Source organism: Ostrinia nubilalis, chromosome 29 (assembly GCF_963855985.1).
Source record: "Ostrinia nubilalis chromosome 29, ilOstNubi1.1, whole genome shotgun sequence".
NCBI lineage: Eukaryota > Metazoa > Arthropoda > Insecta > Lepidoptera > Crambidae > Ostrinia > Ostrinia nubilalis.
In genome coordinates, this window is record NC_087116.1 from 2,395,622 (window position 1) to 2,416,296 (window position 20,675).

Genomic DNA, 20,675 nt, shown 5'->3' on the forward strand with positions numbered 1-20,675 from the left:
TCATGATCTTACTATGAAACTACACACCGGTCGAGTAAGGCCCAGAACAGACGGTGAAACGCAACTGCAACGAAACTGCAACTTTGTGATGATTCTGATGAATGAAACTGAAACTTAAAGTTTCAAACTGGTCGCGTCATGTGTGGTCTCTCAACGGACGCTAGGCAGAAACTTAGATGCAACTCAAAAGTAACTAGCAGTTGCAGTTTCGTTGCAGTTGCGTTTCACCGTCTGTTCTGGGCCTAACTGCGCGCCTGATGGCTGTGACATAACGTCGACGCTTTGGTATAGATCGTTTCATCCACGAAGACGCGCCCCACCAATGTTTGGTCTCGGTCGCGCGGGGTGCGGGGAGTTTGATCCGAGCAATCCGAGCGGCATTATTGTAGTGTGCGTGTGCAATCATGGATAATTTAGCGTGTGCCGATAACACTCAAACGTTAGCGGAAGAATGGTGGGGCGCGTCTTCGTGAATGAAACGATCTATACGGACAGGGCGAGCGCTGGGCGGTGTGAGTGCGAGAGTCGCATTCCACAGAGGTGCGCAGTTACCTCGATCGGGTCGTAAACAATGTTAAATCCTAATTCCTAAATCAGTAGATTTTAGTCTATGTTAATCAGTAATTTTACCTAACGCCCGCATTACTATGAGGTCTCACAGTGCGCGTGGATGCACGGTGTAACACACGAACCAATCGCAGAGTTCTGTTCACCGCTGTGCGTTCGACTTGCTGCTTCACTTAAGCAAATATCTTTTGTGAATTCGGTCGTACGTACCTAAATCCTCCTAAATCAGTTTTTTTTATTTTTCTTTTTGCGTGGATATGACATGTTTTCTGATTGTTCATTTCATTGGAAACGAACCTAGTATTTTTCCTTTAAATTAGTGAAGGAAGGTCACATTAAAGACGTTTTAACTTAAACCTGTTTCACTTCAATCTAACTTTTTAGTACGTTACGTGGTTTAGATGCTTTTTTCAACCGACTTCAAAAAAAGGAGGAGGTTCTCAATTCGACCCGTATGTTTTTTTTTTTTTTTTTTTTTTTTTTTTCTATGTTTGTTACGCGATAACTCCGCCAATTATGAACCGATTTGAACAAATCTTTTTTCAGCGTATAGGTAATACCTCAAGGGTGGTCCCATTTAAATTTAATAATAAAAAAACAACCCCCAAGGGTGGAAAATTGGGGATGAACTTTTTTATACGCAATATCTCCGCCGATTATGAACCAATTTGAACGATTATTTTTTTGTTGAATAGGTATTATCAAAAGAGTGGTTTCATGTGAATTTGAAGAAAATATTTCACCCCCAAGGGTGGAAAATTGGGGATGAACTTTTTTATAATATACATTAAGAATATGGTCTCAATGTACTGCCTACTTTCAGTGGTAACATCAAGGTAATAATTAGTTAACTAAAAAGCAAGAAATAAGTAAAATTTTATAAAAAAAATTAAAACCGACTCCAAAAAACCTACACTAAAAAAGTAGAAAAATAATTACTAATTACCTACTTATTTATTAGGACGAATTATTAATATTTATGTAGGTATACCATGATTGATACTTCTGGAGTCATGGTACAGTCATGGTATACCTACATAAATATTAATAATTCGTCCTAATAAATAAGTAGGTAATTAGTAATTATTTTTCTACTTTTTTAGTGTAGGTTTTTTGGAGTCGGTTTTAATTTTTTTTATATAATTTTTTACCAAAAATTTCTCATGTGTGTGATGGATGCTACTCCGAACGAAGGGAAATGTTTAGGCTTGTGCTTTTTAAATAATTTATTGTGAAAGTATGAACAAATAAATTGTCTATTATGAAGAAAGTTCCTGTTATCGAAAAACTTTAACAACAAGTATTATATTTTTATTTTTTATCAATAAGACGCTCAAAGGTCACAATGATAAAAGGTCAGTGATAATTGATAATAAATTCTAGTAGGTCTCCTATATTATAAAGGGTGTGTATAAACGGGGCTATTCCCACCTCTCGTTCCCACCGCTGCAACTCCTGTGTAGCCAGGATCTACAGCTTGACCGCCAATAAAAATCCAACCAGTGAAGGTCAAGTTTGTCCCGGGGGAAAGTTAAACTCAAATGTGTTTAGACACATCTTAAGATTCTAGAGTAGGTTTTTGAGGCTCCCATTCTACTCTACCGGAACCACACTTCTACTTTGACTAACATTTCATCATCATCATTTCAGCCACAGGACGTCCACTGCTGAACATAGGCCTCCCCCGAACGAACAATCATCAACAGCCCTTTACAGTCCCCTGCTGGACTATGAGCCTCCTCCACTATAGTGGAGGGTTTTGCCATAATCCCCACGCTTGGCAGGCGGGTTGGAGAGCGCAGTTTAAAAGATTGATGTTTTACAGAGAGCGCTGCTGCCCGTTCTCTGTTTAACGTGTAGTCCCTAAGTCGCCTCTTACGACACCCGCAGGAGGAGTAGGGGGGAACGAAATAATATTTATACTAATTTTCTTGTTCTCAGGTAAAATACGACCGCCTCAAGACAACAGAGTCGATACCTCTGTCAAGCAACGCCGGTCTTATCATCAGGGATTCCAGATTCTCCCTGAGATTCGACGATGCTACCGCCACCTATACTCTATCGGTATGTTTTGTTGCAAAAGTTAGATTTATTTTACTAATATTCCTGTTAACCTCTTCAGCTTAGCTAAATGCAGAGTGACTCATTGGTGGATGATCAAACAAAAATAATTGAATTAACTACTCAAATGCAACCACATTCCCCAAGAGAAGGAAGCTCAAAAGAAAATTAAAATGTCAATTTCTGAAATCCTCAGCTACAAAGAAACTATTAACGACTGTTATTGCTATAAGTGAACTGTCTCCCCAACCTGTCGGGCTAATGTGGAAAGTGTAGGCCAAATCCGGGTAAAAAAACAAGAGTTTGAATTAGTCTGTCGGTTAACTTATCAAAAAATAACCGACACGTATTTTTCACTTTTTCAAACTAATGAAAATTGAAAGAGATAAAGCGCGCCAAAGTTCAAAAGAAGAGACCCGTGGCGTCAAGGCGTGCTTAAAAGTGGCATTTTGTGGCGTCACGCGGAACTTCAACGCAACTTCGTAATTAGTTGTTTGATTGACAAGTAAAAATATACGTGTCCAATATTTTTTCATAATGTAACGGACGGATCGCGTAAAATCGATAGAATGATGCGATAAAAGTTTATCGCGGCGCGTATCCTAATTCCTAAACCTACTGATGATGAATGATGATGATGCTTACAGCTACAATATTACATCCACAGATCAAGGACATCCAAGAGAACGACGCGGGCTGGTATCAGTGCCAAGTCCTCATCTCCCTCATGAACCGTATCACTGCTGAGGTGGAACTCCAGGTCAGGCGGCCACCCATCATCTCTGACAACTCTACCAGGTCTATTGTCGCTAGCGAGGGAGAGAGTGAGTATACTTGCGTCTTTGGGTCCTTGCCATTTGCAGATTTATCTTAGAGCCAGTGCAGCGCCCCGATTACGCTAAATATTTTCAACTACAACGCTACTGGACGACGAACGATAGTTAGCTGTTCGCACAAATTCGTATCCGCGGTGTCGCTTTGACAGCTAGTTCAGACGAAGCTGTAATGTAATCGGAATGCAACTGAGTCTTTGTGTAAAAGCTGACAGAAAGCTACTTTTTCACTAGTCAAACGCTTCACGAACATTTGATAAAATAAGGTGTTCGGATTTTTAATGGAAAGTGCTAAAATCCTTGTTTCGTCTTTGCGCGTGAACTTTACCGCGATACCGAATTGCACATCAGCTGGAATGAATACGGAGCGTAACTGAAGTGTAACTAGAGTTGAAACGCGAATGAAATGGAGACAATACAAAATAGCGCAATCGGGGCGCAAGTCCTGATCTCCCTCATGAACCGGATCACTGCTGAAGTGGAGCTCCAGGTCAGGCGGCCACCCATCATCTCGGACAACTCTCCCAGGTCTATTGTCGCTAGCGAGGGAGAGAGTGAGTATACTTACGTCTTTTGGTCCTTGCCGTTTGCAGTTTTATCTTAGCGCCCCGATTACGCTAAATATTTTCAACTGCAACGCGACTGGACTACGAACGATAGTCAGCTGTTCGCACAAATTCGTATCGCGGTGTCGCTTTGACAGCTAGTTCAAACGTGGCTGTAACGTAAACGGAACGCAACTGCATTTTTGTGCAAAAGCTGACAGAAAGCTACTTTATGTCAAACGCAAGTCAAACGCTTCACGAACATATCGATGGTTCCTACGTATACTGGCGTAAGTGAAAAAAAAATAGATTTTACAGGAGAGCCATTTAAGTAGCCAGTATGGTTCTGGCTACTTCCATCGATTTGCTGTGTTTTAGTGAAAAAATAAGGTGTTCGGACTTTTAATGGAAAGTGCTAAAATCCTTGTTTCGTCTTTGCGCGTGAACTTTACCGCGATACCGAATTGCACATCAGCTGGAATGAAAACGGAGTGTAACTGATGTTTGACTAGAGCTGAAACGCGAATGAAATGGAGACATTATAAAATAGCGCAATCGCAGTCGGGGCGCAAGTCTTGATCTCCCTCATGAACCGGATCACTGCTGAGGTGGAACTCCAGGTCAGGCGGCCACCCATCATCTCTGACAACTCTACCAGGTCTATTGTCGCTAGCGAGGGAGAGAGTGAGTATACTTACGTCTTTTGGTCCTTGCCGTTTGCAGTTTTATCTTAGCGCCCCGATTACGCTAAATATTTTCAACTGCAACGCGACTGGACGACGAACGATAGTCAGCTGTTTGCATATTCGTATCGCGGTGTCATTTTGACACATAGTTCAAACGAAGTTGTTACGTAAACGGAACGCAACTGTGTTTTTGTGTAAAAGCTGACAGAAAGCTACTTTATCTCAAACGCAAGTCAAACGCTTCACGAACATTTGAAAAAATAAGGTGATCGGACTTTTAATGGAAAGTGCTTAAATCCTTGTTTCGTGTTTGCGCGTGAACTTTACCGCGATACCGAATTGCACATCAGCTGGAATGAAAACGGAGCGTAACTGAAGTTTAACTAGAACTGAAACGCGATTGAAATGGAGACATTACAAAATAGCGCAATCGTGGCGCAAGTCCTGATCTCCCTCATGAACCGGATCACTGCTGAGGTGGAACTCCAGGTCAGGCGGCCACCCATCATCTCTGACAACTCTACCAGGTCTATTGTCGCTAGCGAGGGAGAGAGTGAGTATACTTACGTCTTTGGGTCCTTGCCGTTTGCAGATTTATCTTAGTGCCAGGTCCTGATAACGATCTGAGCCGAATCACTGCGGAGGTGGAATTCCAGGTCAGGCGGCCACCCATCATCTAGCCATCAATGTGGTCGCCGCTCCAAGATTGCGGATTACTTTTTCTTTCTCAACCCATTAATATGGGTATCAATTATAAAAAAAAGGGCTTTAATTGAAGTAGACGTTTAAGTTAGTACAAGAAACATTACATTTCGTTTCCATTGTCCAATTTGTTCACCTTGTCAATAGGGACAGCGGGAAACAAAATTTTAGGATTCTAATCTTGTAAGAATTTTTCAAATCGGTCTATAAGTTTCGGAGCCTATTCAATACAAACAAACAATCAAATCTTTCCTCTTTATAATATTAATAGTGTAGATGATAATAATCTGCATTCACTTTTGTTTCTCTAATAATATGTTTTTGTGACTGTGTGTTTGCCCACAGGTGCTCAGATGGAGTGCTACGCCGGTGGTTTCCCGCCGCCGAAGATCACTTGGCGTAGGGAGAACAACGCCATCTTGCCCACCGGTGGATCCATCTACAGGTCTGTTAGATTCTTACTTAACACCTATAGAGTGTTAAAGGTTAGAGAAGCTATGGTAAACAAAATTCTTGGTTCAGAATTGAAACTAAAGTTTACTAAACTATTAAAACACTAGCTTTTGCCCGCGGCTTCACCCGCATTAAATTTAGTGTCACAGATCGGCATAAACTATAGCCTATAATAATATGTTAATCTGGGTTACAAACAATAATACTGTAAAGTTTCAACAAAATCTGTTCAGTAGTTTTTGCGTGAAAGAGTAACAAACATCCAGACATCCAAACTTTCGCATTTATAATATTCAAAATTCAAATTCAAATTCAAAATATTTATTGCTTACTAAGTGACAATTTGTAATGGTGTAAATTACATAATATACAGGAGCTTAAAAACTTAGTTACCTGAGTGGTATCGCAATAGAATAGGTGGCTATTTAAACATTAATGGTAGTATTATTAATATTAATTAACTATAATAAGTAATATTATTATTAAACAACTTATAAAATAACTACAATCTAAGTAGGATTAAGGTTGATAACTTATTGACTAAAGTAGTTGGTTGCTATAATATTTTTTATGGTCTATTGTTAGGTATTCATTAATTGAATAAAAACATTTGGATATTAAATAGTGTCTAAGGGCTTTAGAGAAGCATTAATAGTTTTCTCTTCATTGACCCGAAACAGTAATAGGCTTAAACTAACTATACTAGGACGTGTAAAAGCGCTTTCTAAAAGCCTATAAGCAGGAAATAACAGACTTTTTCTTACAGAGGCAACGTGATCAAAATCCCGGCGGTGCATAAGGAAGACCGCGGTACATACTACTGCGTAGCCGAGAATGGCGTTGGGAAAGGAGCCCGAAGGAACATCAACTTGGAGATCGAGTTCGCGCCCGTGGTTACCGTCCCACGCCCACGGTTGGGACAGGTGAGATTTCATTAAAATCTATCTATATCTATAAAAGCGAAAGGTCACTGATTGACTGACTCACTCATCACGAAATTAGCACGTGGGTGCTCACTAAGAACGGATTTTACGAAACTCCTAAAGGGGTAAAACAGGATCTACGCGTACGAAGTCGCGGGCGGCTGGTATAGTCTGGTCCGTGAGCACGTAGAATTTTGTCCAATGACCCCTAGCTACCCATCCTTATCGCTCGCGCGTAATCATGTTGCTGTCGCGCTCGCACACTCACTGCGGGCGCCCGTCGCACAGTCGCGACAGCAATATAATTACGCGCGAGCGATAAGGATGGGTAGCTAGGGGTCATTGGACAAAATTCTACGTGCTCACGGACCGGGCTTTAGTTAGTATATAAAAGCGAAATGTCACTGACTGACACACTCAGCACGATATCTCAAAAACTACAAGTGCCAGGAGTCTCAAATTTTGCATGGGGATTCCTTTTAGAACGTAGGTGCTTACTAAAACGGGATTTTGCAAAATTCAACCCTTAGGGCCAAGGGGGTAAAACAGGGTTCACGCGAACGAAGTCGCGGGCGGCCGCTAGTTATATGATCTAGCGCTTAACTCATTCTGTGCCTGAGGTATAGGAGTGACTTGGGAGGGTTTTGTAAGGTCAAACGTCAGATCTTCAGATCTCCATCTGATTGATATACTCTGTCACGTCATAAATGTCAAAGCGCTACGGGACTATTCCCACCTCTCGTTCCCACCACTGCAACTCCTGTGTAGCCAGGATCTACAGCTTGACCGCCACAAAAACCCAACCAATGAAGGTCAAGTTTGTCCCGGGGGAAAGTTAAACTGTCATTGGACCCGCAACGAAATTAATCAGAAGAACACAGGAGTTCGTAATTAAGGTTCGACTTCCCTCCATTGCAAAGCGGATGACAGGTGACAAACAAAGGTTTAAAACCTTTAAGAAAAGATTATGCACCACGGACAATAAATATTAATTAAGGGGGCCTATCTTATGAGCAATTAGCAACTACCTGCCAATAATATTGTTAAGTTAAGCGCTAGAGCTATAAACCTGCTTGTACTTACTTTAGTTTTATTTTCTTTTTTAAATTTATTTCTATGTAATGTTTCCCAGGCTCTCCAATACGATATGGACTTAGAATGCCACGTGGAGGCCTATCCTCCCCCGGCCATTATTTGGCTGAAAGATGAAGTACAGTTGTCCAACAATCAACACTACAGGTACGTTACAAAATTGACACCATTCATCAATAAAGGACGAAGCACACTTATCAACCTGAAAAGGGATCGTAACCGTATCAACTCGAGGCGGTCAGTATTCTTATGAACAGTTCGGACACCGGATAGGACCGTAACGTAAACGCCTCGCCTTGATAAGGCGATACGGTGTTGATCCTTCCCCGGGTTGATAAGTGTGAGTCACTTATTACTCTCATGACCTTAATGCCCGTTTTCACCTTCAATCCCTAATTTTTAAGTGACCCCTATGAAAACAAAATTCGTGTTATATGTTACCATAGGGGTCACTTAAAATATGGGATTGATGGTAAAACCAGGCATAAGAGTTTCATTATAAAACTTCAAGTGACTGCTCTCATGGATGGCTGGCTCTCTGTCCGTTCTATTGATACAAAGAATACTGACCGCCTCGAGTCGATACGTTTACGTTCCCTTTCCAGGTTGATAAGTGTGATTCGTCCTTTAAAGTCCCTAAAAGTCGAGGTTTATTTTTTCGATTTGCAACTTTAGATTTTGAGTGATGTTGGCAGAAGTTTCACAACTCAGAATAGTTATACAAAATGGGATTGATTAAGTCCGGCCGCCTAGCAGATAAGATGACCCCAAGATACCCATCCTTATCGCTCGCGCGTAATTATATTGCTGTCGCGCTCGCACACTCACTGCGGGCGCCCGTCGCACAGTCGCGACAGCAATATAATTACGCGCGAGCGATAAGGATCGGTAGCTTGGGGTCATTGGACGAAATTCTATCTGCTCAGTGACCGGACTTTATGTTTTGAAAGCTTATAAAAACCATGTCAATAAAATAATTTCCATGAACAATTTTTCTTTCTCCAGAATCTCCCACTTCGCAACGGCCGATGAGTTCACAGATACCACAATTCGCGTCATCACCATAGAGAAGAGACAGTATGGCGTGTTCACGTGCAAGGCTCAAAACAAGTTGGGATCTGACGAAGGGAAAGTGGAGTTATTTGGTGAGTTTTACTTTTTTTTGTTTTTAAATAGGTTCTCATTTTAAATTTTTGTTCGTTAGAAAAAATTAAAAGTGGAACTCTTTGGTGAGAACTCTTTAAATTTTTAAATTAGGTTCTGATTTTAAATTTTTGTTCGTTTGAAAAAAAACGGTTTTTCTTTTTCAGTTTATACTGCAATTTTGTTCCTTCCTTTTTTAATTATGATCATTTTTTTAATGAAATCTGTTTAACGAATTTGGAATTTATAATTAAATTGTTATGAATGTTTTTTGAGAAAAATGTTTTTAATGCTTGCAATTTATTTTTTAATGTTGAAGTTTTTTCTTTGGAATGTTAAAGATTTAAGCATTTTTTGGCGCTTAGCTTTTAAGCCAATTAAAACGTTTTAATGTATTAGAAAAATATGTCTGCAGTATTTTCAAAAATTTCGATGTGATTATTTTTAGTACTTAAGTTTTTTTATTGATATTGATATGATATGACTCAAGAAAACTGGTGGTAGAATTCTATAGTTAACTTAAAAATCTAAAAAAAATAATTGTTGTAAACTCTTTACCTCCAACTGATTTTTATTGTATTTTATTTACCACCGTTTTTCTACGTTATTTTTTGTATTTTTTATAAGCTATGTATTTTACTGATCTTAGTGTTTATCACAAAAAATATAAAAAACAAGCATATTTATTGACCGCGGTTTGGCCCGAAATTCAAATCAAATCAAAAAAAATCTCGCAAAAAATACTCGCTACTTTTCACAGCCAATTTATTTTTACTAGTTTTTGTCAGTAATAAAATACTTTTTAGCTAAAGCCTGGTCTGCGGGCACGTAGAATTTCGTCCAATGACCCCAAGCTACCCATCCTTATCACTCGCGCGTAATTATATTGCTGTCGCGACTGTGCAACGGGCGTCCGCAGTGAGTGTGCGAGTGAGGGTAGCTTGGGGTTATTGGACAAAATTCTACGTGCTCGCAGACCAGACTATAACTATAGAGAAACTAAAGTAGTGTTATGATTTTAGCAGTCTATGTATGTTTGTATTTACCTATGTTCTTTTGTAGCACCCAAACTATTCATTAGATTTTGATTAATATTGTCAATCGATTCGTTATTGTGACAAGCTACATTTTAAGGTGAACGAACGCTTATCTGGCCGAACGAAATTTTTTCTGAAGTCGGGTTACAGTTTTTTAAACGTTTTTCATCCTTTTTATACAATTGTTTGCGTCAACTAAGACCTAACTAAGAAATACCTAAGATCAGTAAGCCGCGCATGCAAGCATGGCATGTACTATTTTGTTTGTTTTTGTTTTCGCTAGAAACGATCATACCTGTTTGCCCGCCCGCCTGTGGTCGGGCTAACTATGGTGACGCAGCTTCAATCGCTCCATCGTCTGCCACCATCGTAGCTCTATTGGGGCTATACACAGTTCATTTAGCAAGAAGGTATGGATAATTTCACAGAGTAGTTCTAGGTACTTCGTAGCCTATTGGTGGAAGGTGCGATTCAGTGATTCCAAAAGCTAAGCGCCTTTATGAGAAGCCACTATTTGGATGGGTGACCGTTTTTCTAAGTTTCAAGGTGAGGAATACACACGCAAGAAAGAGAACGTCTTGTTGCACTTATAGCTTTAGTGCCTTTTCACACGTTCCGGTTGCCGGCTATCCGGTGCCGGCTACCCGGCGTCAAATGAGCTTTCACACGCCCCGGTTGATGACGACAAGAGTACAGTCTCGTTCATTTCGTACTTTCAAAGATGGACCGTGAACAAATAATTGCAATGTGGCTTTTATATCCTAGACTGCATCCCACTTAACATCAGGTGCGATTGTGATCAAATACCTGCCTTGTTATGCATAAAAAAAAAAAAAAAAAAAATATCGAAGACGAAAATATCTGCGCCGGAAAGAAATATCAAGAAATTATTGGGTTCATACAATTAATATGAAAAGAGAAGCATTAGGTGCATTCTATACATTATACCCAGATCTACGAGGACATGAAGACAGGTTTTTCAAGTAGGTACAACTACTGTTGATGAATTACATAACCGTTTGAAGAACTCTTTGCAACGTCAGGATACAAAAATGAGAAACTGTAACTCTCGCAGACTGTACCTGGACGACTGACCGGCCGGCGCACGGTGATCAATAATGAGATATTAGGTGGATAATATTCAAATTTGACATTGTGAGGGTAGTTAAAACAAATCATCGCGATGTGATTGGGGGTACTTACCTCATATTCTTGTTGAATATGAACGGTTAAAGGTAAGTCATTACTGAGATACCAGCTAGTAAATGCAGTACTCTCGCTAATTTGTACTGATTAGTTCTATTTACTTCCTGTTTTCGCGCACAGTTATCTGTTTGGTTTGACTTATACAGTGCATTGTTGCGTATTATGAAATATGGTGCACATTAATGAAGGTATATACTTCATTTTCTATAACACTTAGTAACTGTTAATTGTTATAGTAATTTAGAAAAAATATTCAAAACTTAGCTTAAAATTTTAGGTATTTTATTTTATTTTAAAGCCTGTATCTTACAAGGAACATATTAGAACATGGAAAGGACAATGTTCGTTCTCCATACATTGTTCGCCTAAGAACCAACAATTTTGACATATTACTACCCGAAAGCGAAATAATACGATTCTGTGTGTAAGAACAATGATTCCTGATGGACACTTGCCATAAAATTAATGATTAAGAATATTAAATCACAGCGATTTTATAATATGTCGTTTATGACAACATGGCGTCTAATGTATTGTGTGAATGTATGAACACCGATTCGCGAAAAATGTTTTGTATTGTCGTCACGCCGAGTCGCAGCCAAATAGTATAAAATAATAGAACAAGTTTTAGAAATACAACTCGGCATTACACTTTTATAATATGCCCACATATTGCACGTAAATAAACAACATGAATCGTAGGTTGTTTCCACCCTTGTCATCTGACACATGAAATAAACTCCTATTGTATTATAGATATCGAATCCGAATCGTATATAATAATAGAATGGGTTTTGGAAATCACTCGGGGTTCCACTTTTATAAAATACCTACATATTGCATAAAAATAACACGAATCATGGGTTTTCTTTTCACCATTTACATCTGACACGAGATAACAAACTCCTATCTCCATGACTACCGTCGTAGTCTATGCCAAAGACTACAATATTTTAAGCAAGAAGTTTCAAACCTTAGCGGCTACAGTAACCCCTGGGCCACATACATCGTGATAACATTCGTTCGACACCGGAACGAAGTCTTGCGATTATGCAAAAAAGCACCGTATTCTAGTGCGGCTATATCACGTTCAACCGGGGTTTTAATTCGACTAAAGTCCTGACTAAAGACTGGAAGAAAATACGCCGCATTGTATGAGCACTTCGTGTTCGTTAAAGCGGCTTCTGATCTAGAGAGCCTACATAGTTTTCTTTCCAACAATATCCGCAAGTAGCGCTGCATGATCTTTACAACAAAAACGGCAATAGTTATTAAGGTGCCAAAATTATTTACTTTGGCACGGTATTATACACGTTCGAAGATTTGTCATTTTCATTCATTTATTATTTTCTTAAAGTGCCGGAAAAAAATAGTTTCTAGCTGTCCCAGCAACTTCGTCAATAAAAAGTTGTCTTGTCTTATCTTTAAAATCGTAATATTAATTTCTGAACGTATCCTGTTTGACACCTTATAATATTATTTGACATAGCTGGCTCGGCGAATTTCGGCAAATTAATTTTGACATTGCAGAATATGACTTTTGATAGGTTTATCATAGAATTCGGCGGGGATATCCTCACGGAGGAAGTTCGAAAAATGGCGGAACAAGATCTTATAATAATGCAAGGCCGAAGCTGTAACGCGCGTGCTTCTACGTGTAATCCGGCGAGTATACAATAAATAGTAATGTCTGGTAAATAGTGGTAATACGTATCGTTCGTTCGTTCGTTTCAGCCGAAAAGACGTCCACTGCTGGACAAAGGCCTCCCCCAAGGATTTCCACGAAGACCGATCCTGCACCGCTCGCATACAGGCACCTCCCGCGACCTTCACCAGATCGTTGGTCCACCTAGTGGGAGGCCTGCCCACGCTACGTCTTTCGGCTCGTGGTCGCCACTCAAGAACTTTCCTGCCCCAGCGGCCATCAGCTCTACGAGCTATGTGCCCCGCCCCGTCTATGTCTATATGCGCTACGATTACAGGGTATCATTTTGCATAGTCGCAAGACTTCACTCCGCTGCTGTCAAATCAATGTCGCATAATGTTATCGCAATGTGTGTGGCCCTTGGCCAAATCACAGAAGCCTATGCGAAGAAAGAGCACTTGAATGAAAAATTAAATGAAAATCAGGGTTACCATTTTGTAAGATCTCCTCACTATTGAGGGTAACAAAGTAACATTAATAATCTAGCCTTTAATTACATTTATTACCTATACGAGCAAGTAAAGCAACATGCGGTTTTATTTTAATTTGTAAAATATTTGTAACAGTTTGTTCTAAGTTTAGTTTTACAACAGTATTGCTGTTTCAGCTGTCACTGTGAAGCTTTGGGAAAATAAATAAATAGAAAAAATATTAACATAAATATTTATTTAAGTTTTTATGTTCATTATCATAATATGCCAATTTAAGTTACACTGTGTGACAGTCTTTGACACTAAACAAACTCTTCAGCTTAACGTAAGTAGAATTAATCCTTTTTATTTGATCACATATAAAAATAACACAAGTGTTAAGGAAAACTTCTTCTTTGGTATGGTATCACCACGGAGTTATAATGGCGGCAACTCTGTATCACTGACTTGTAACTTTCAAACAGTATGAATAATAAGGGCACCACATTGGTTTTCTTTCTGAAAAAAGGCTTTCACTTTTAGTACTAACCCTTTAGCACTATTTCATTGAAATAAAAATACAATAAACGCACAGAAGACTGAAATTGAGTCAACTGACGTGACATTTATAATTTGTTGACATTATGACAGTTTGACAAGACTAGGGATTGAAAAAGTTTTAATTGAAAAAGTAAAATGACAATTTATTAAAACGATTCACAAGGATATAATCGATTAAAAATATTTATAAAATGTTCTGATACTTGCCTGTAGCGGATATCCAATCCTGGTTTCTACTGAAAAACTACCTCGTGGCAAGATTTTAATAAAATAATAAAATCTTTATCTTCTCTTTCACAATCTATAAAAGTTCATTTGGTCTATTATTATACATGTGCTATGAATGAGGGTTTTCGCGATTGAAAAATCCGCGAGATGGCAATACGTAGACGCGAGGTCCAAATGCTGCATGATTGGTGGATTTTGACATATCTGTCAATGTCATGTCAAAAATAACCAATCATGCAGCATTTGGACCTCACGTCTACGTATTGCCATTTCGCGGATTTTTCAATCGCGATAACCCTCATTGGCATAGATTATGAGAGACTGGCAACTATACTAGGTTGATATATGTTTCTCTCACTTCAACTGGCATTGGATTCAACATCGGATTCTGACACTTTTACAGTTATGATACCATGAATATCAGTTTATGGTCCTAATTATTTTTATTTTATTTTCGACCTTCGACCAGTTTTACACTTTAGATAGCTTCTTGTAATAGTGTCAATATCTTTTTAGCTTTTAACGCAAATCTTCTTCAAAGTCTACAAAGCAGTTTAATCGATTTATTTTATTTTAAAAAACGATATTTTATTTTCTATGATGGCCGCAGGAACATCACTATACATGGACTCCCAGCAATAAAGTACGGTAATGCCTCGTACAGATTTTATCGGCAAAAATTATGGAACTTGATAGGTTTTAGACCATGCCACGCACCAAAACGTCCGGAAGTTGTAATAGTATTATAGAATAAACGTTAAAATACTTATTTATTTAATTTTTCAATGCTTAAGTGTCCATTAGAATGAAAGGGTGCTTAATGTATTAAAAAAATTAGAAAATAATTATGATGGGTTAATGTTTTTGGGCGGTTTTTTAGGCGGTTTCTGACAATGTCCTTTGGTACTGGTAGATAGCTGGAAGTCTGTATTATGGTACTCAATAAAAAAATTTACCCCAAACTACCCCTGCCTGAACAAACTTTTCATTTTTGCAGGAAACGAAAGTACAGTTAGAAATTCAGATTTATTTAAAAACCTCAAAAAACTTCCTCCAATTAAACCTGCAACTAAGCAATCTAAAGATATATTATTAAACTATGTCTATGAGGTCATTAGAGTATCAGATTTGATAACACAACAGCGAAATGAGCTACGAAATTCAAAAAATAGCTTTTGTTTCTCAGCTTCCAGAAATTGATTAAAATCGGCAAAGATATCTCTCAATTAGAAAAAAAATATGAGAATTAGTTGTGTAAATGCATAATAACATCTGGAGATCATTATTGAACAGCCTTCAACTTCGGGGTCTGTAGGTAGAGGACGCCCGAAAAAGGCTTTCATCGATTTTGGTGACAGAACTAAGCGTAGTAGATTAAAGGACGAAGTATCATCCAGAAGTGAAGAATAGTTGTGCTTAGCAGCCAAGATGAAACTTCATTCAGTCGGAAAACGTAGGGCTGCCTCAGCACTTCATAAAATTTCATCATCATCTCCTGAATTTACTGTTAAGTCACGAGGCAGTCTACAAAATGATATTTCGTATTCGACAAAATAGGCATTAGCACTTTTTACCCAATCGGAATTAACTAGTCTTTAATATATTGAACTAAGGGCATCAGGGGGGTCCCCATACTTAGAACTGAAACTCAAAAATATTTTTTTCATCAAACCCATACGTGTGGGGTATCTCTGGATAGGTCTTCAAAAATGATATTGAGGTTTCTAATATCATTTTTTTCTAAACTGAAGAGTTTGCGCGAGAGATTCTTCCAAAGTGATAAAATGAGAATTTTAAAGTTACTACTACTTTCCTCATGAACGCGTAGAGGTATTTAATTGAAATTAATATCAAATAATCAGGTCCATAGTGCCTTTAAGCTGTAACAAAATCAAAGTTATATACCTACCTACAGGTTTGTACGGAACCCTCGGTGCGCGAGTCCGACTCGCACTTGGCCGGTTTTTTAAGATTGTAGTCTCAAATACATTATTTTAATAAAGAAATATTTATTTACTTAATGATATTTTCAATAACATTATTAGATAATTGTAATTTCAGATTAAAATATTTTTGTCATCCTAAATTCTGATTATTGATCACTGTGCGGCGCGTGTGAAAGCTAGTTGCGTGTTCCATACACCACTGTCAGTTCGGCCGCCGGCTAACCGGTGCCCGGCGACCGGACGTACAGTGGTGGATCCGGCGCGCACCCGGCGACCGCCTGCCGGATTAATTTACGCCGGAACATGTGAAAGCTCCGTACCATGCCCATACACTTCACCACCGGGTACCCGGCGCCGGATAGCCAGCAACCGGAACGTGTGAAAAGGCACTAAGGCCCTTTTCACACGTCCCGGTTGCCGGCTAACCAGCGCCGGGTACCCGGTCGTGAAGTGTATGGGCATGCCGGATTAATTACGCCGGAACATGTGAAAGCTACGTACCATGCCCATACACTTCACCACCGGATACCCGGCGCCGGTTAGCCGGCAACCGGGACGTGTGAAAAGGGCCTTACACTTGAAATGAATGGTTTCTTCAAACTGTCAAGCTAGACGTGCTAACTATGGTGACGCTGCTTCAATCGCTCCATCGTCTGCCACCATCGTAGCTCTATTGGGGCTATACACAGTTCATTTAGCGAGAAGGTATGGATAATTTCACAGAGTAGTTCTAGGTACTTCGTAGCCTATTTGTAAAAAACCTTTAAAGGTATGACGTGAATTCTTCTTCCTCTGATTATTTCATTGTGTAGTGCTATAGGTTTGGTAGCTCAATGGTGGAGAGCGGAGTATGGAGAAAAACTCCAACTTTGCGACTTTGTTTGCAACTCTGCGAGAGGCCACTATTTAGATGGGTGGGTAACTGTTTAATAAGTTACCGAATTCATGGAAAGGAATGATACCCCGTTCTTCAAAAACTAGGCGAAGACCCTTTCAACACTTTCCATCAGGTAAAATGCAGGTTAGAGCTTCAGAAACCCAGAAAATAAATAATTTTTAATGTTTTTAAAGCATTATGATTATGAAATACGTTGAAGTTACGTTGTACTTCCGAATTTGTTTTTTTTTTTTATTTGCTTTCGATCGTATTTTATGCCATCGCATGAAAAATGACTTGGCTATTTCGTTTACAATTTTTTGATAAAATTAGTCATTTTAAATATTTAGGGTAGATGTACCTAATGTCATACTTTGCAAATAAAAAAATATATTTTTTTCCTAATTAATTGATTACATTGTTTGTAGTCAATAATGACGGCTGATATGACACCATCTCAGGTCATTTAGTCTCCACTGAAGGAGCACGACCCTCTTTAATTTACCAGAGGCAAATGGAGGATTTAGCCTGGAGAGAGTGGTCTATCATATTCCCATATTACTAGTATTGTAAAGCTGTTCAATCCTCTTTTATTGTAAAAAAAAATGACTGAAAGTTATTTTGGCACACTTTTTTGCCTATTTTTACTAATGAATTGTATTTTTTCTTCCAGAATCTTCAATACCAGACATTAACTACGCGGGTCTCCGTCGCGACCCAAACTACTCAGGTAGTTCTAAAACGACACATATCTCCACCATATCTGTACTGTTTTCTACCACTACACTTATTTTTAACTGGTAACACCATCGCAGATGGTAGTTTTTGAAAAGTTCAAAAAGATAAAAATGTCTGCTTTTGTAAGATAAAACTTAAGTAATTTGTCGTAATATTTCAAGGTTTAGGAATTTGATTATATTGATATTTACACCATGTATAATACGGACTATTCCCACCTCTCGTTCCCACCGCTGCAACTCCTGTGTAACCAGGATCTACAACTTGACCGCCAATAACACAACCAATGAAGGTCAAGTTTGTCCCGGGGGAAAGTTAAACTGTCGTTGGACCCGCAACGAAATTAATCAGAAGAATATACGAGGAGTTCGGAGTTAAGGTTCGACTTCCCTTCAGTGCAAAGCGGATGACAGGTGACAAAGCAAAGGTACATTAGACTACTATACATTGTGGTCGCGAAATAAATCATCTTACTACTTAAGATCCTGGCTACACCAGAGTGGCAGCTGTGGGAATAACGAAGTAAATAATAAAGAATAGAACATGTCACCACTAAAAAAAATCCTTCCATTAACATTAATCTTATCTCAAAGACTAATAGTTCAGTATTCATTGACGAAATTCGTCGATTCGTTTCATCTGTTGCTAACTGTGCATGGGCGATGGGGCAGCAAGGTTCTGGAATGGAGGCCGCGTACCGTAAAACGCAGCGTGGGACGTCCACCCACAAGGTGGACCGACGACCTGATAAAGGTAGCAGGAAGGCGCTGGATGCAGGCCGCTACCAACCGTGGGATGTAGAAGTCATTGGGGGAGGCCTATGTTCAGCAGTGGACGTCCTGTGGCTGAAATGATGATGATGTTGAACTGTACATGGTATAAATCTCAATGTAATTTATTAAATTAAACTTAAGAACTTAGCTTTTGTATTAGACTGCCGTAATTATAAAGTGTAAGGTCGAAAAGTACAAATTTTAAACAATAAAAAAGATATAAGTGTTGCCAGTGAAAATAATCCTTTTTCTACTTAAGATTTTGATACTAGATTTTACGATTCGTAAAGGCAGCAATTTAATGTAATTTTATTTAAATTATATTTTGACTATGTTTTCTTTTAATTTTTAAGATAAAGGGTCATGTCACCTGTTTACGTCCACCGCCCTATTTCTTTAAAAACTTGAAAATACCGCCGCATTAACAAAAACAAATGCTTTTTACGTATTTTACGTTGTATTTAAAGAATGATCCGTCGCTTGGACGCAAATAGGTGACATGAACCTACTCTGCAATAAACGTACACAATTAAAATACACAAAACGACTGAATAATGTATTTTGCATTTTTCTACTGAATATTTGTATAAGTACTGCGGTACGTAGAAATGTGGATGTACCTTTAATAATTATATTGTCAACTTAAATAATGTTTGTTAAAGAGTAGTTTTAAGAAGACGTGTTTATAAAAATATGCATTTTCGGTAGTTGATACCAATAACCAATAATAATTCTAAGACACAATTGCTTTAAAAAACACTTAACAATGAAAATAAAGTTTTTTTTTTTCTTCATTTATAAAAAAAAGATTATTAGCAATTTTTATTGCACAAATTAGTTACTAAGAGTCCCGTTAGCCCCTCGTGTTAAGCTAAATAAGCTTGTCTTACGAGTTGGCTCACTACAATGGTCTACTTAATACTTTTCAAGTGACTGTAAAATTCGCAATTTTTGGTCAATTTGAAATCAATTAACAGTGAATTGAGTTCACGAACCAGTGACGTAATACATTACCATAATATTTGAAAGAGGCGCGTTTTGATCTAAAAAAGTATATCATTTGACTGTGTGAAAAGTGGTACAGCTACCCTATTAAATAATAATAATAAATACACTTTATGGCACACCAAACAAATAACATAAAAGAAGAAAAGGAACACACAAGGTACAATTAGGCGGTCTTATCGCTATGAAGCGATCTCTTCCAGACAACCTATGGTGAAAGTTAAAGTTTTGATTGAAAGACAATTTTTACTCAAGAAGTTTTTCTACCAGCCATTTTTATAATCCGGTGGTTGCTAAATTATTGCCCTTATTTTGGATTCTACTTAAATTAAATAAGATTAAAAATTAATGAAATAAACAAGTGATTTTAACGATATTTTGAACGAATGAATCTCTAAAGATGAGCCCAGTAATTTGTAATTGAAGTCTTATTACAACAACGGCAATAGGTATGAAATAAGATCTGATAATAGAATTAGTAGTATTTATTTTTATACGCATTTTTAATTATAAATCTCATAGACGCTTATGCCCGTTTTCACCATCAATCCCTAAATTTTAAGTGACCCCTATGGTAAAACTTATCAGGAATTTCGTTTTCATAGGGGTCACTTAAAAATTAGGGATTGTTGGTGAAAGCATGCATTAGTTTCTCGTATGCCTGTAGATTTTTAACCTTTAAAAGTCAACATTTTCTGTATTAATATTTATGCAGCTAATAAACAAAATTATAATAATAAAGATGACGGATAAAAAATATACTTGACACAAAGGTTTTGGTAATTACTAACAATAACATCAATATTAATTTCTTTCACACACGCTGAAACATAATACGAGTAAAGGACGTCGCACATTTATCAACCCGGAAAGGGATCGTAACCGTATCAACTCGAGGCGGTCAGTATTCTTTGTATGAAACTTCTTTGCAACGCATACTTATCCGCACCGTAACGTAAACGCCTCGCCTCGCGGTTGACAGCGCGCGAAAGGCGATACGGTGTTTATCCCTTTCCGAGTTGATAAGTCTGCTATGAGCAAGAGAGTCGTAAATAATGTTTAAATTGCTTGCAATTATGTACCATTAAAAACTGTGTCTTTCACATATACTAGAATCCTAGCATGAGTAAGAGAGAGAAGTAGATAATATGTTAAAATTGTCGTAACAATAGCAGCTAAACTAC

At 38.3% G+C, this 20,675-nt stretch overlaps 1 protein-coding gene across 1 annotated transcript in view; it reads left to right on the forward strand.

Annotated features, from left to right (window-relative positions):
* LOC135085703 (lachesin) overlaps positions 1–19,983 on the forward strand; it is a 26,499-nt gene extending 6,516 nt beyond the window's left edge. Inside the window, exons 3-10 of the mRNA XM_063980517.1 lie at positions 2,509–2,631; positions 3,296–3,452; positions 5,740–5,839; positions 6,614–6,770; positions 7,903–8,009; positions 8,868–9,007; positions 10,326–10,452; positions 17,649–19,983. Of these exons, the coding sequence (XP_063836587.1) occupies positions 2,509–2,631; positions 3,296–3,452; positions 5,740–5,839; positions 6,614–6,770; positions 7,903–8,009; positions 8,868–9,007; positions 10,326–10,452; positions 17,649–17,670 (933 nt within the window). The 3' untranslated portion in view covers positions 17,671–19,983. The remainder of the gene's footprint in view (positions 1–2,508; positions 2,632–3,295; positions 3,453–5,739; positions 5,840–6,613; positions 6,771–7,902; positions 8,010–8,867; positions 9,008–10,325; positions 10,453–17,648) is intronic.
* Positions 19,984–20,675: the final 692 nt, after the last annotated feature.